Source organism: Vitis vinifera, chromosome 6, assembly GCF_030704535.1.
Source record: "Vitis vinifera cultivar Pinot Noir 40024 chromosome 6, ASM3070453v1".
Taxonomy (NCBI): Eukaryota; Viridiplantae; Streptophyta; class Magnoliopsida; order Vitales; family Vitaceae; genus Vitis; species Vitis vinifera.
Genome location: NC_081810.1, coordinates 18209762 through 18222273, shown reverse-complemented (window position 1 = coordinate 18222273; position 12512 = coordinate 18209762). Strand labels below are relative to the sequence as shown.

The window sequence follows — 12512 nt, the reverse complement described above, 5'->3', positions numbered from 1 at the left end:
CTTAATATAATTTAATGATTTAAGTATAATCTAACTTAAAGTCATCTTAAGAAATTAAATATCATTACTAGGAGAATAGTTGATAATCAATTTAATCACTTAATATGACTTAATAATTTAATTTAAGTTATTGATATATTTAGTAAAGTAATTCAATATTGTAAATTACAGATAAAAATAAATTTTGAAAAATAATTAAACAATTTAATATAAAATTAACAATCTAAGTATAATTTAACATAAAATCATTAAGTTTTATTAAACACTTATTAAATTTTTTCAAATCCCTTATCAAAGTGTTTAATAAATCAATTCAATAACATAATATAAGGATGTTTCGTAAAATTTAATATTTATTAATTTATTCAAATTGATTTTAGTAATTGAAAAAAATCCTCATGTAGGTGGAAGCTTTGAGCTTGTGCTTTCTCCAAAAGATTCAAGCCACTAGCCCAAATTGCTTTTGAGGGTAATATTAATTATCTATAATAAATGTATTAAATTTTTATGCATGTATTGAAAACAAGAAAATACAATATTAATAAAGTGCTAACAAAAACATAAGACATAAATTACTATAATAAAATAAAACAATAAAACTTTATTTCATCTTTTGATACATGATATGTATTTTTAATAATTAAATATTATAATTTTATTATTTTAATAAAATAAAAATATTAATATATCTTATTATGATTCAATATGGTAATATTCGATGAAATATTTTAAGTTTTTAATTATTTATATATAATTTTGTTTTCTTATAATTTATTTTAATTTAAATAATATATACATTATATATTTATAATATTTTGTTGACATCACAATTTGATCACAATTCAACTATTAGTCCAACCATTGAATGATCAATAGATAACTCTTTTAGTTTAATGACCAAAAACATTGATTATAGTTGTTTGGTCAAATTAACTCAAAATTTTTTTTAAAATATTTACACTCATCAAGTTTATCTAATACTTACCTCATTAATTTTAATTAATATTTACTTTCATTAATCTTAGATGATAAATCTATTTATTAAATATTATTTTTTAAAATATTGTAGACGTACAAAATAAGTATAAAATATTTATTATAATAAATAAATTGTGGATGTGGAGTCATGGATGTAAAAAAATGAAAACTCTCACTAGATATGGACAAAAGAGACTTTAAATTTAGAGTAAGTTAATGAAATATTTTAACTTATTAATTAAGTTATTTTTAACTTTAAATTGAGTATTAAGTTAATTTATTAAACATTTTTGCTCTGTTTATCGATTCAAATTAAATTATTATGTCATATAATGTCATTAAGTTAATTTACTAATCATCCTCTTAAGTATAAATTAATTTAAAATCATCTTAAGTTATTAAGTATTAAGTTTTATCGAAGATTTATTTAGTTGCATTTATTTTCAAAATCATTATATTGTTTATATTTACTTTTTTACATATATAATTTTTTTTTATAGTAATATATTTATAGTCTAAAAGATTTAATTTGCTTTCTATTAGCCGTTTCATTTTGACATGAATGGTTAAAACTAAATTTGTGTTATAAATGTAATAAAAAATATAATAGAGAAAATAAAAGAATTGAGAGAATGAGAAGAAAGAACCTCTATTGAATATTGAGATATGTGTATGCAATGTTATGTGCTAAACAAATATTTGTTTTATTGAAGGTATGGTGTATAAATATTAGTTAAATCCAAGTAAAAAATACTAGATAGTTGTCAAGAACATGCTCGAGTATTTTAGCAAAATGAGGAATTCTATGCTTATGTTCTAAAGTGTTAAAATAGTTCAAAAGGGCGACATAACAGTGGAAAAGATATATGGAGAACTTTCACGAATCCCTTCACCATGACATTGACAAGGATAGTCTTTGATGGTCATAAAGATAACAAAGGTGTTAGATGTATATCTAGTATGTTTTGATAATATTATACTTTGACTAATGAGAGATTCTTAAGATGAAGTCCTTAAAATCATGACATGATATAACAAATTTGAAATTTATTATTTATTTAATGATATTTTGATTTTACTTTTATTTATTCTTATTATATGCATTATACTTTATGAGCATTTTAGTCAAACATCTCTTACATTGTACATGACTTGGGTGCATTAGACTTGAGACCATATCTAGTTGAGGTTTGAGCAAATTGAGGTAAAAACTCAATTCTTGCTTAGTTGTTTGCCACTTCCTAAAAGTCTTCTTGAACATAACCTCAAACACATCGATTGATTCACCCCATATTCCAAAAAATGGTAAAAGTTGTCATTTTAAGCACAAAAAGTTAGTGAAATCGACTATAGCAACTTAGAGATTTCTAGAAAACCTTTTAAGACGTGGTTGCATTGGTTTGAAATCAATTTTTCATCCTCTAATTTTTGAAGGATTTAAGTCAATTTGAAGTATTAATTGGATGGTTTTGGATCAACCTTTGAATTGTTAAGTACTTTTAAAATAACATTTTAATAAATTCTTAGTTACTGCACCTTGACCCTGCAACTTTAAGATCTTAAAAATTTGTTTTTAACATTTACCTTTAATTAAGCTTGGTGAATCGTCCATGGTGCATGATCTTGATTTCTTTACTAAAATCAAACTTTTAATGGTTTGAAAATTTTCGAGTTGCTATGAAATAGTGTGACATTTTATTTATCATTTACTTTATAATAATCAAAATTTGCTGTAGGGAAACCTTGGGCTAACAATATATGATCCTCGAGGAGCTATAATTTAAATTATCTTCTTTGCTTTAAACCATATCAAAATTTCTTTTGGCTTTACATTACTCTTACATATGTCAACTAGGATGCTAATTTGTTTTTGAATTAAATGACCAACAAAAGAATGCCCCTAGAGATGTTATGCTCCACTATGATTATGTTTTATGCATTTGACAACCAACATTCAATCATTATCATTTGGGTAGCTTCACACTCTTAAGAGAAATGTTTAAAAAAAAAGTAAGTTGCTCAAGGATACAAATTCAATACGATGAAGAGTGGCTGTTGTTCCTAGAGCTCTGAATGCTCTTCATATCATATTTAGACATCTTAAAGAATGCCTTAGTATGTCTAGATATTTTGTGTTGGACACTCCCTATGACATACATATTTCCATTGCTAAACCAAATGATGGGTGTTCGGGCTTGGAGATTTGGATTTGGATATCCTTCAACGAATGCTCTCCTAAATCAACTCAAAAAAAAAATGTGAAAAATAGAAAAATGAAAAAAAACCACTTACTTCTTCACTTGTATACTTGTATTGTCGGACTTGTTTCTCCATTACTCCAAAGCAACATCTCTTTTTTTATTTTTGGAAATTTTATAAGGATGTGAGGGAGTTTGATGAAGAGCAATAGAATACAACCCAAACACTAAGGACAAGTTCTTGTTCAAGATGGCTTTCTTGGTTATGGACCTCATGGCCTTAGTTACGGCATCAAATGGTCACCCTCTCGCTCCCCTCACATGGTCTCTCTTATTCTCTCTCCCTCACATGCTCTTCTTCTCTTTCACTGTCTAACAACTCTCCTCTCCTTCTCTCTCTCTCTCTCTCTCTCTCTCTCTCTTTCCCATGCTCCCGCCTTCTCTCTTCACTTTCTCTCTCTCAAACTCTCCCCTCTCTCGCACATTCTCTTACTTTCCTCTCTCTCTCTCCCTCACATCTTCTACATCTCTTGTATTACATTGAAGGTGACTAATATTATAGGAAAACAAATTATCAGCAGATGTGCAACTGTGTATAGCAAGATCTAGACGAGACAGCTGTTCCAATGTCCACGTATGGTTCGTGCAGCCAAGTCATCCATTCACAAGAGATCAGTAAAAGAGAATCAACAAGAGAATTTAACTAAATAGGGATATAAACGAAGAGACCAATAACCAATAAAAGTGGACCTCTTTTGGATCATATATATTTCCTGTAAAAGATAAGTTGCTGATAGAGCCTTCATGGGTTGTATCATATACCTGATGAAATTATTTCCTGCCCTCAGTGCTCACATCTAACCTTTCGCATCCAATGTCATGCCCAGTAAATTTCAAAGGAAAAAAGGGCTTGCATTGGATGACTCCACCTTAAATCTCAGATCTCAGCAAATAAAAGGGTTAGGATCTCATTTCGTGAATTATGTCAATAATCAGTTCGATTCGGTGAATTTGAGTTTCAACCATTTGCAATTTTCTCTAGTGTCCCCTGTTTTCTGTTGGCGGTCTTCTCATCTGTGAATGATTGGTATCATGTTGCAAATGGCATATGAGCTGGTTGAATCATTTCTGCTTATGAGCAGCAACGCCTTCATCAGCTTCATGCTTTTACATGAACTCAGGCTGTTTAGGCGTTTTCTTTTTCCAGGCCTTTAAGGCCGTCAATACAAGCTTTTAACAACGACTTGGCCTGCTCATTCTTTTCCATCTCATAAAGGTGAAGAAGCTCATCCTTAAACCCTCCATCTGTCCACTGCACTGATGGGAGATTTTTGTACAGCTCAATCATTTCCAAGAGGCACTCTGAAGCAGTGATGTGAACCTATTTTGGGTACAAATAACGAGGAAAAGAAAATAAATGAGATTGGAAATTTGGAACCAAAAATATTGAAAGTCAAAATCCCTTATACTTGATGGTCAAAGCAGCAAGACTTTGAGCAATATTTTCGCCATCATGTTCTCAGAAAATTTTCAAAAAATTAAATTAGATAACAAAGAAAATATATGCTAAATTCAGGAAAATAGTCTTTAAGTAAAACATTGACAATGCCATTTCACACGTGGGATTATAAACAGTGTTCTAAAAGGTGTTTGAGGCACACACACCCCTTTTTGAGGTATACAGCCTGAGGCTTAAACCTCAAGGCTGTTGATGCATTAAGCCTCAAACAAAGTGTTTTTATGAGTTTTGGGCTTTTTTCACATAACTTATGGATTTTGGGTTCACATTAAGATGTGAGCGTTGGTTGGAATTCATTCAGGTACTCATAATTTAATAGTAAGAAATTTGATACAAACAAAATGATCAATTATCTTAGACTTGGTTACTTAAATTGTTCAACCTTCAAAAGTGCATACCAAGAGAAGAAATTGTATAACTATTAACGCACTTGATTCATAGGTATACTTTACATTATGAGATTCAAAGACAGATATGTGAAGCTTGAGGCACTAAAGGAATCAACCAAAGAAAGAAACCAAATAGCATACCTGGGCAATCTTCACTGTGCTTATACATTCAACTACTTTAGGTGACACAGAGTGAAACAACTGAAGGTAGAAGACTGATAAGTCAGAGTCCAGGCAAACAATTATTTTTGAAGATGGAAGACAAATGAAATGGATGCAGTAAAATACCTCATAAATTAAAGAAGTCACCCCAACATCTAGGGAGGTTTCTTCTGACTCATCCACAATCTCGTGGAGCCTTGAACAGAGTTCCTTGATTGATGAAAATGCTGACATTTTGACTGCCCAAAATAACTCATTTAGTAAAGTAACACTGGTAAAAAAAATCAAATCTATTAAAAGAGCACATGATATACATTGTAGACCAAAATCCTATAAGTTTAAGCTTATAGAAAAATTGGCTAACATGATATTAGAGCTTTGTTTGGGGGGAGGTCATGCGTTTGAGTCTCACCGTAAATTTATTTCCCCAATTTATTGAGCCCAGAAGAGGCCAATTGTGGTTGTTTGCCTACGGCCCTATGGGTTTCTCCACGTGTGGGTATGGGGCCACAAGTGAGGGAGGGTGTTAAAAAACATTATATACATTGTGGACCCAAATCTTACAAGCTCAAACTTTTAGGGAAATTGGTTGTCTAACAAAATCAAACTGAATAATCTGCAACTGGCCATAAAAAGGGGTGAAAAACAAAAATGTTAAGGTGATACCTGTCCATGGAAACCCAGGAGACAAGGAAACTAAGAACACATGTATCAAATTCTCCTTCTGTTCAAGAATATCATTTACACATGCTACATGAATGCAAGATGTTATGCAGCCCAGAATCTTATCATGTGGTGCAGAAATATCTTCCCCTTCATTTGATTCTGCACACAAGCAAGTATATATGCTTAGACTTCTAGCACATCCAAATAGCTTTAATGTCAAAATTACAAATTAATGGAAGCAGGGGAAGCATAGAAACAATTGGAATTATAACTACAAAAGCATCCATATTTAACTGAGTAGCAATATGAGGTCACATACAGGAAATATGAACTTCAATTGTCTGCCATTAAAAAAAAAAAAAGAAGAAACAGCAGCAAATCGCTCAAAAGTCAACAGCGGCCAAATTTATTTCAGAACAATGTGAAACAATGGATAGATAAATAATAATGGAATTAGAACTACTAAAGCATCCACAATTAAGTACTATGCATGATAAACATCCATCACAAGACGAAAAAGGAATGAGTCAAGTTTGATGACAATTGCAATTACATGCATCAGGAAAGAGGAGAAAAGGACTTTTGCTTCTGAAAGTCTTGGTCCTCTGATCTCAAATGAGTGTCTTAAACAATCAAAAGGTGCTTTAAATTCAAGAGAAAGAAACTTCATATCATCTCATGGAATTGATACAGGCACTGCAAGGCATATTCATTGGGAAAACCTCATCTAGGTCACACCTTGTAAGGTACATATGACACAAAATCTGTGATGGCTACCTCTTTAAAGTATCTAATCTGATATAGCTTTCGGTATACATAAACCAGGGATGTTCCTTCTATCTAGTTGCACAAAATCACTTATATAACAGAAGTGGGCCTGGAGAGTAGCATAGAAAGGCTATTGGTTTTATTAACACCAAAACATATTAAAAGCAATAGTCAATGAAACACTTTGCAAGCTACAACAAACTTATGGTTTGTTGGAATATCTGACTGTCAGAAATGGGGTTCCTAGTTGTGCTTGAATATATCTTATGGGATGTTTGTTCAACAGGATACTAGCACTGATGAACCATGCTGCAAAATTCGTATTATCATTACTCAGGAGGCTGTAATCATGTCCTTCAGGATTCTGGAAGAATAGCTGTGAATAAAGAAATTTACTTCACCGCCTGGTGAAGCATGTACAAATTTTACTTGTTTGAACAATTTGAAATGGAAATCAAGAAACAATTTCTGGTCATAAAAGCAGATATGCATGAATCACTATGGACAAGCTCTACATCAAGAGCTTTTCTAACTAAGAGTCATGGCAAGGAGGCCCTTCTTTAATAGAGGGCAGGGATGAGTAACTTCTGGTAGTTTTGGGAAGAGAGTAGGCAGTTCGGAGAAAGATTCCCTTTTCAATCCATGATTGCTAAAGATTGCTAGAGAGAAAATTTAATTTGATTTGATATTTAGTTGCAAAACTACGAAGGAGTCTAGTTACTTTCTCTTCTTTTTACCTCTTAAATATGTGGGAAGATTTAAATTCATGTTGCCAATACATGAGAACATATTCTAAAATTATACAAGGCAATGCTCATATTCAAATTTTGTTTAACAGCTAAATGGAGATCCAATGAAAAACAAGAGGTTTGTACTTACCTGCTTTAGCATCAGTTCCCAAAGGTGATTTCCCTGACTTCGTGGGAGTGGCTGTATTACACATTTCCAACAATAATGGGAATAAAATATTAAAGAATTCTGGATTTCCGAAGGCATTTATAACCTGAAAAACATGTGAAAGTAGGGAATTAGCACAGAATGAAACAGCAAAAGTTGGACTTCAGATTAAATTTTTTTCTGCATTTTCAGCATTGCACGCGATCCAGTTTATCATGATAGGGCAAAGGATATTAAAGTAGATGGCAACTTTATTAAGGTGACAACAAGTGCTGATTTTATTTGTGCACTGCTTCTGAAGTCAGACATTAACTTCCTAATGTTAAGCTGCAGAACAAAGGTTTGACTAATATGATATACCATTTCATGCAAGCCAGGCAATTGAAACGTCTTTGCAGCAGCCTTGGGGGACATTAGGCTAGGGCATGTTTGTTAGTGTGCATTCTTTTCTTCTTCTTCTTCTCTCTCTCTCTCTCTCTCTCTTTAAAATAGCTGATCAGGTGGTGTTTCTATAAATTTGTAGATGCATCAGCATAAACATGAAATTTTGTCATTCTCATTGCTGAATGATGGCACAAGATTATGATGTGGCAGTCTCATATACTGATGTGGCAATATCACGTCTCTGCAATATCAAGTGACCACATCATCCACAAATTGACCAGTTAAAAAGGTGGTAAAAGAACTGGAGAGCCTAACATCTTCCTGATATATCTATCAAGGAGAGAGAAATCCTATGCTCTTTCATTCTTTCCCATCTCTTCCCTTCTTCTAACTCCTCATTCTTCTTTTCCTTGATTCTTGTGATCAAAACACATAGACCAACTTTTTATTGTTTTCAATTGAACTGCAAAATGACTAACTTTATTGCTCTGAAACTAACTGAATAGATTCATCCAACTTTTCCATTGTAAATTTTGCTGACTAAATAAAATCATTGAGTTTGAAAACCAAAAAAACCATCAATAAGTACTAGAAAATATAATAGAACATGACAGGACCTTCTAAAGGTAAGAAACATAGGAATGTGTTGATGGTATGGGGCAAGAAGTGGCATAACTATGTTTCTTTGGTAAGTTTGCCGAATGACAATATTGAATATAATGAATTTATAGTGTACAATCTTTCCTTTTTTTTATAGGTCACATGTATGGTAGTTAGGACTCCTAGCCTTGTATATATATATTTTTTCAATTGTAAGTAGACACTACATGAATGAGAATCAAGGTTTTCTTCTCTCTCTCTCTTAACATGGTATCAGAACCAAGGGAGAAAACCTAATTCTTTCCAGTTTCCCCGTGTCATCAATTCCGGGAAACCTTCTTGTGACCGTGTTTCATTCCGGTCACCTTCCCCAGACCCCAAAGCTTTCCGGTCGGTCGAATCATCATCAGAAAACATTCACTGCCAGCGACTTTTCCGGCAAAATTTTCCGGCGACGTCTTTTTCCGACACCGCAAGGAGCGCCTGGAGGAGATCTCCAATTTTTCCCAAAGCACCGGAGCCAGAAAACCACCCACGCGCCGGTCACGCGTGTTTTTCCGACCGGCGACTGCATCTCACGTGCCGGTGCGTGAGGGCGCGTGAGCCACTTTCCGGCGACATGCTTCCTTCTCCAGCCTCGCCTGACGCTGACTAGCCACCCTTCATACCTGTTTCTGCCATCCGAGCCCTGCACGTGCCTCTTTTGGGGTTCTTTTGCCTCCGCCGGCCCTCCGAACAGTTTTTCCGACATCTTCCGACTATTTTTTCTCAACCCCAATCCCTGCACGTGCCTTGGGAAGTGTCCTCCGGTTGTTTTTCTTTTCTATTTGGTCTCTCACACGGGCGATTCTTCAGTTTTTCCTTCTTCAACAGCATCTGAAGCTGTATTAGGGCTCCCTTCGATCCAAATATACTTCATTCTCCAGATAAGTGGATATGGCCACTAAAACTTCCATTTTTTCCTCTGTCATATCTGGATCTCCTATGATTACTTCAGAGAAATTGGTTGACAGTGAAAATTATCTTTCTTGGTCTGCCTCTGTTGAACTTTGGTTTATGGGACAAGGATATGAGGATCACTTGGTTACACAGGAGGTAGATATCCCTGAGGTTGAGCGCGTACAGTGGAGAAAGATAGATGTCCAGTTATGTAGTGTATTATGGCAATCAGTTGATCCCAAGATCCTTCTTCATCTTCAGGCCTACAAAACTTGTTTTAAATTTTGGACTCAGGCCAAAGGATTATATACGAATGATATCCAGCGTCTTTATAAGGTGGCTTCTGCTATTGTCCATATCAGCCAACAGGACTTGGATCTATCTACTTATATTGACCAGATTGCCTCTCTTAAGGAGGAGTTCTTGACTGTGATGCCTCTTACTCCTGATGTTGGGGCTCAACAAACACAGCTTGATAAGTTCTTCATGGTCCTTACTCTTATTGGCCTCCGTCCGGATCTTGAGCCTGTCTGCGATCAAATTCTTGGTAGTTCATCAGTTCCGTCCTTGGATGATGTGTTTGCTTGCCTCCTTCGTATCTCGTCCACTCAGACTTTGCCATCTGATAGCATTTTAGATTCTTCTGTGTTAGTTTCTCACACTACCTCTCGAGGAGGACTCAGTGGTAACCGAGGTAGAGGCCAACGTCCTCATTGCACCTATTGCAATAAACTTGGCCACACTCGCGATCGTTGCTATCAGTTACATGGACGGCCTCCTTGCACTGCCCATGTGGCCCAGTCCTTTGATTCTCAGCTGCCTCAGCCTCCGAGCTCCTCCGCATCTCAGGCTTCTGTTGCCTCTGTTGCCTAGTCTGGTAATGCTTCTGCCTGCCTTACCCACACATCTTCTCTTGGACCCTGGATTCTAGATTCTGGAGCTTTTGATCACATATCTGGTAATAAGGATCTTTTCTCCTCGATTACTACTACCTCTGCTTTACCTACTGTTACCTTAGCTAATGGTTCTCAAACTGTAGCTAAAGGTATTGGTTTGGCCCTTCCTCTGCCTTCTCTACCTCTCACTTCTGTCCTTTATACTCCTGAATGTCATTTTAATCTTATTTCCATAAGCAAAATCACTCTTACTCTTAATTGTTCTATTACCTTTTCTGATAAATTTGTGACCTTGCAGGACCGGAGTACGAGGAAGACGATTGGCATAGGACGTGAGTCTCAAGGCCTCTATTACCTCACCTCGGATTCATCTCCTGCAGTTTGCATTTCCACTGATGCTCCTTTCCTCATTCACAGTCGTTTGGGCCATCCTAGTCTCTCCAAGTTCTAGAAGATGGTCCCTCGTTTTTCCACTTTGTCGTCGCTTTCATGTGAGTCATGTCAGCTTGGGAAACATACTCGTGTCTCGTTCCCAAAGCGTTTGAATAATCGGGCAAAGTCTCCTTTTGAGCTTGTCGACACTGATGTTTGGGGTCCTTGTCGGACTGCGTCTACTTTAGGATTTCAGTATTTTGTCACTTTCATTGATGACTATTCTCGATGTACTTGGTTATTTTTAATGAAAAATCGAGCTGAGTTATTCTCTATTTTCCAGAAATTTTATGTTGAAATCCAGACCCAGTTCAATATTTCTATTCGTGTGTTACGTAGTGATAATGCCAGGGAATATTTTTCAGCCCCATTTACTTCATTTATGTCTCATCATGGGATTCTTCATCAGTCTTCTTGTGCTCATACTCCTCAACAAAATGGGGTAGCTGAACGCAAGAATCGACATCTTGTTGAGATAGCTCGTACTATTCTCCTCCATAGTAATGTTCCTTTTCGTTTTTGGAGGGATGCTGTTCTGACCGCTTGTTATTTGATTAATCATATGCCCTCCTCTGTTTTACATGATGAGATTCCTCATTTCCTTCTCTTCCCTGACCAACCACTTTATTTCCTTCCTCCTTGTGTCTTTGGTTGTACTTGCTTTGTTCATATTCTCACTCCTGGACAAGACAAGCTTTCCGCCAAAGCCATGAAGTGCCTTTTCTTAGGATATTCCAGACTTTAAAAGGGTTATCGTTGTTATTCCCTTGAGACTCATCGATACTTTATCTCCGCTGATGTCACTTTCTTTGAGGACTCACCATTCTTTTCCACCACTTCTGAGTCTCTTCCTGTTTCTGAAGTTTTGCCCCTTCCCATTGTTTCCCCATCTGATGTTGTGCCTCCTCGACCACTTCAGGTTTATCATCGTCGCCCTCGTGTCGCTGCTCTTCTCCCTTTTGCTGAGGCACCTGCTGACTCACTTCCTATCCCTTCGGCTTCTCCTGCCCCGGCTCTGCTTTCTCCTGATGATCTACCCATTGCTATTCGGGAAGGTACTCGCTCTACTCATAATCCTCATCCTATTTACAATTTTTTGAGTTATCATCGATTATCACCCTATTCTGCTTTTGTTTCTGCTATATCCTTTGTTTCTCTTCCAAAGAGCACCCATGAAGCTCTTTCCCATCTAGGCTGGCGACAGGCAATGGTGGATGAAATGGATGCTCTGCACTCTAATGGCACTTGGGATCTTGTTGTTTTACCCTCTGGTAAATCTACAGTTGGCTGTCGTTGGGTCTATGCAGTTAAGGTTGGTCCTGATGGTCAGGTTGATCGCCTTAAGGCCCGCTTAGTTGCTAAAGGCTATACTCAGGTTTATGGTTCTGATTATGGTGACACATTCTCCCCTGTTGCCAAGATTGCTTCTGTCCGCTTGCTTCTCTCCATGGCTGCTATGTGTTCTTGGCCTCTTTATCAGTTGGATATTAAAAATGCCTTCCTTCATGCTGATCTTGCCGAGGAAGTTTATATGGAGCAACCTCCTGGTTTTGTTGCTCAGGGGAAGTCTGGTTTAGTGTGCAGGTTACGCCGTTCTCTATATGGCTTGAAACAATCTCCTCGAGCATGGTTTGGCCGTTTTAGTTCTGTTGTTCAAGAGTTTGGCATGCTTCGCAGTACAGTA

General features: G+C 35.8%; 1 protein-coding gene across 1 annotated transcript in view; it reads right to left on the bottom strand.

The window, feature by feature from the left end:
• Positions 1–3908: 3908 nt before the first annotated feature.
• Positions 3909–12512, bottom strand: part of LOC100244477 (uncharacterized) — a 119648-nt gene continuing 111044 nt past the window's right edge. Inside the window, exons 31-35 of the mRNA XM_010653244.3 lie at positions 7560–7683; positions 5913–6071; positions 5373–5485; positions 5226–5285; positions 3909–4557 (exon numbers count right to left, since the gene is read on the bottom strand). Coding sequence (XP_010651546.1) covers positions 4363–4557; positions 5226–5285; positions 5373–5485; positions 5913–6071; positions 7560–7683 — 651 coding nt within the window. The 3' untranslated portion in view covers positions 3909–4362. The remainder of the gene's footprint in view (positions 4558–5225; positions 5286–5372; positions 5486–5912; positions 6072–7559; positions 7684–12512) is intronic.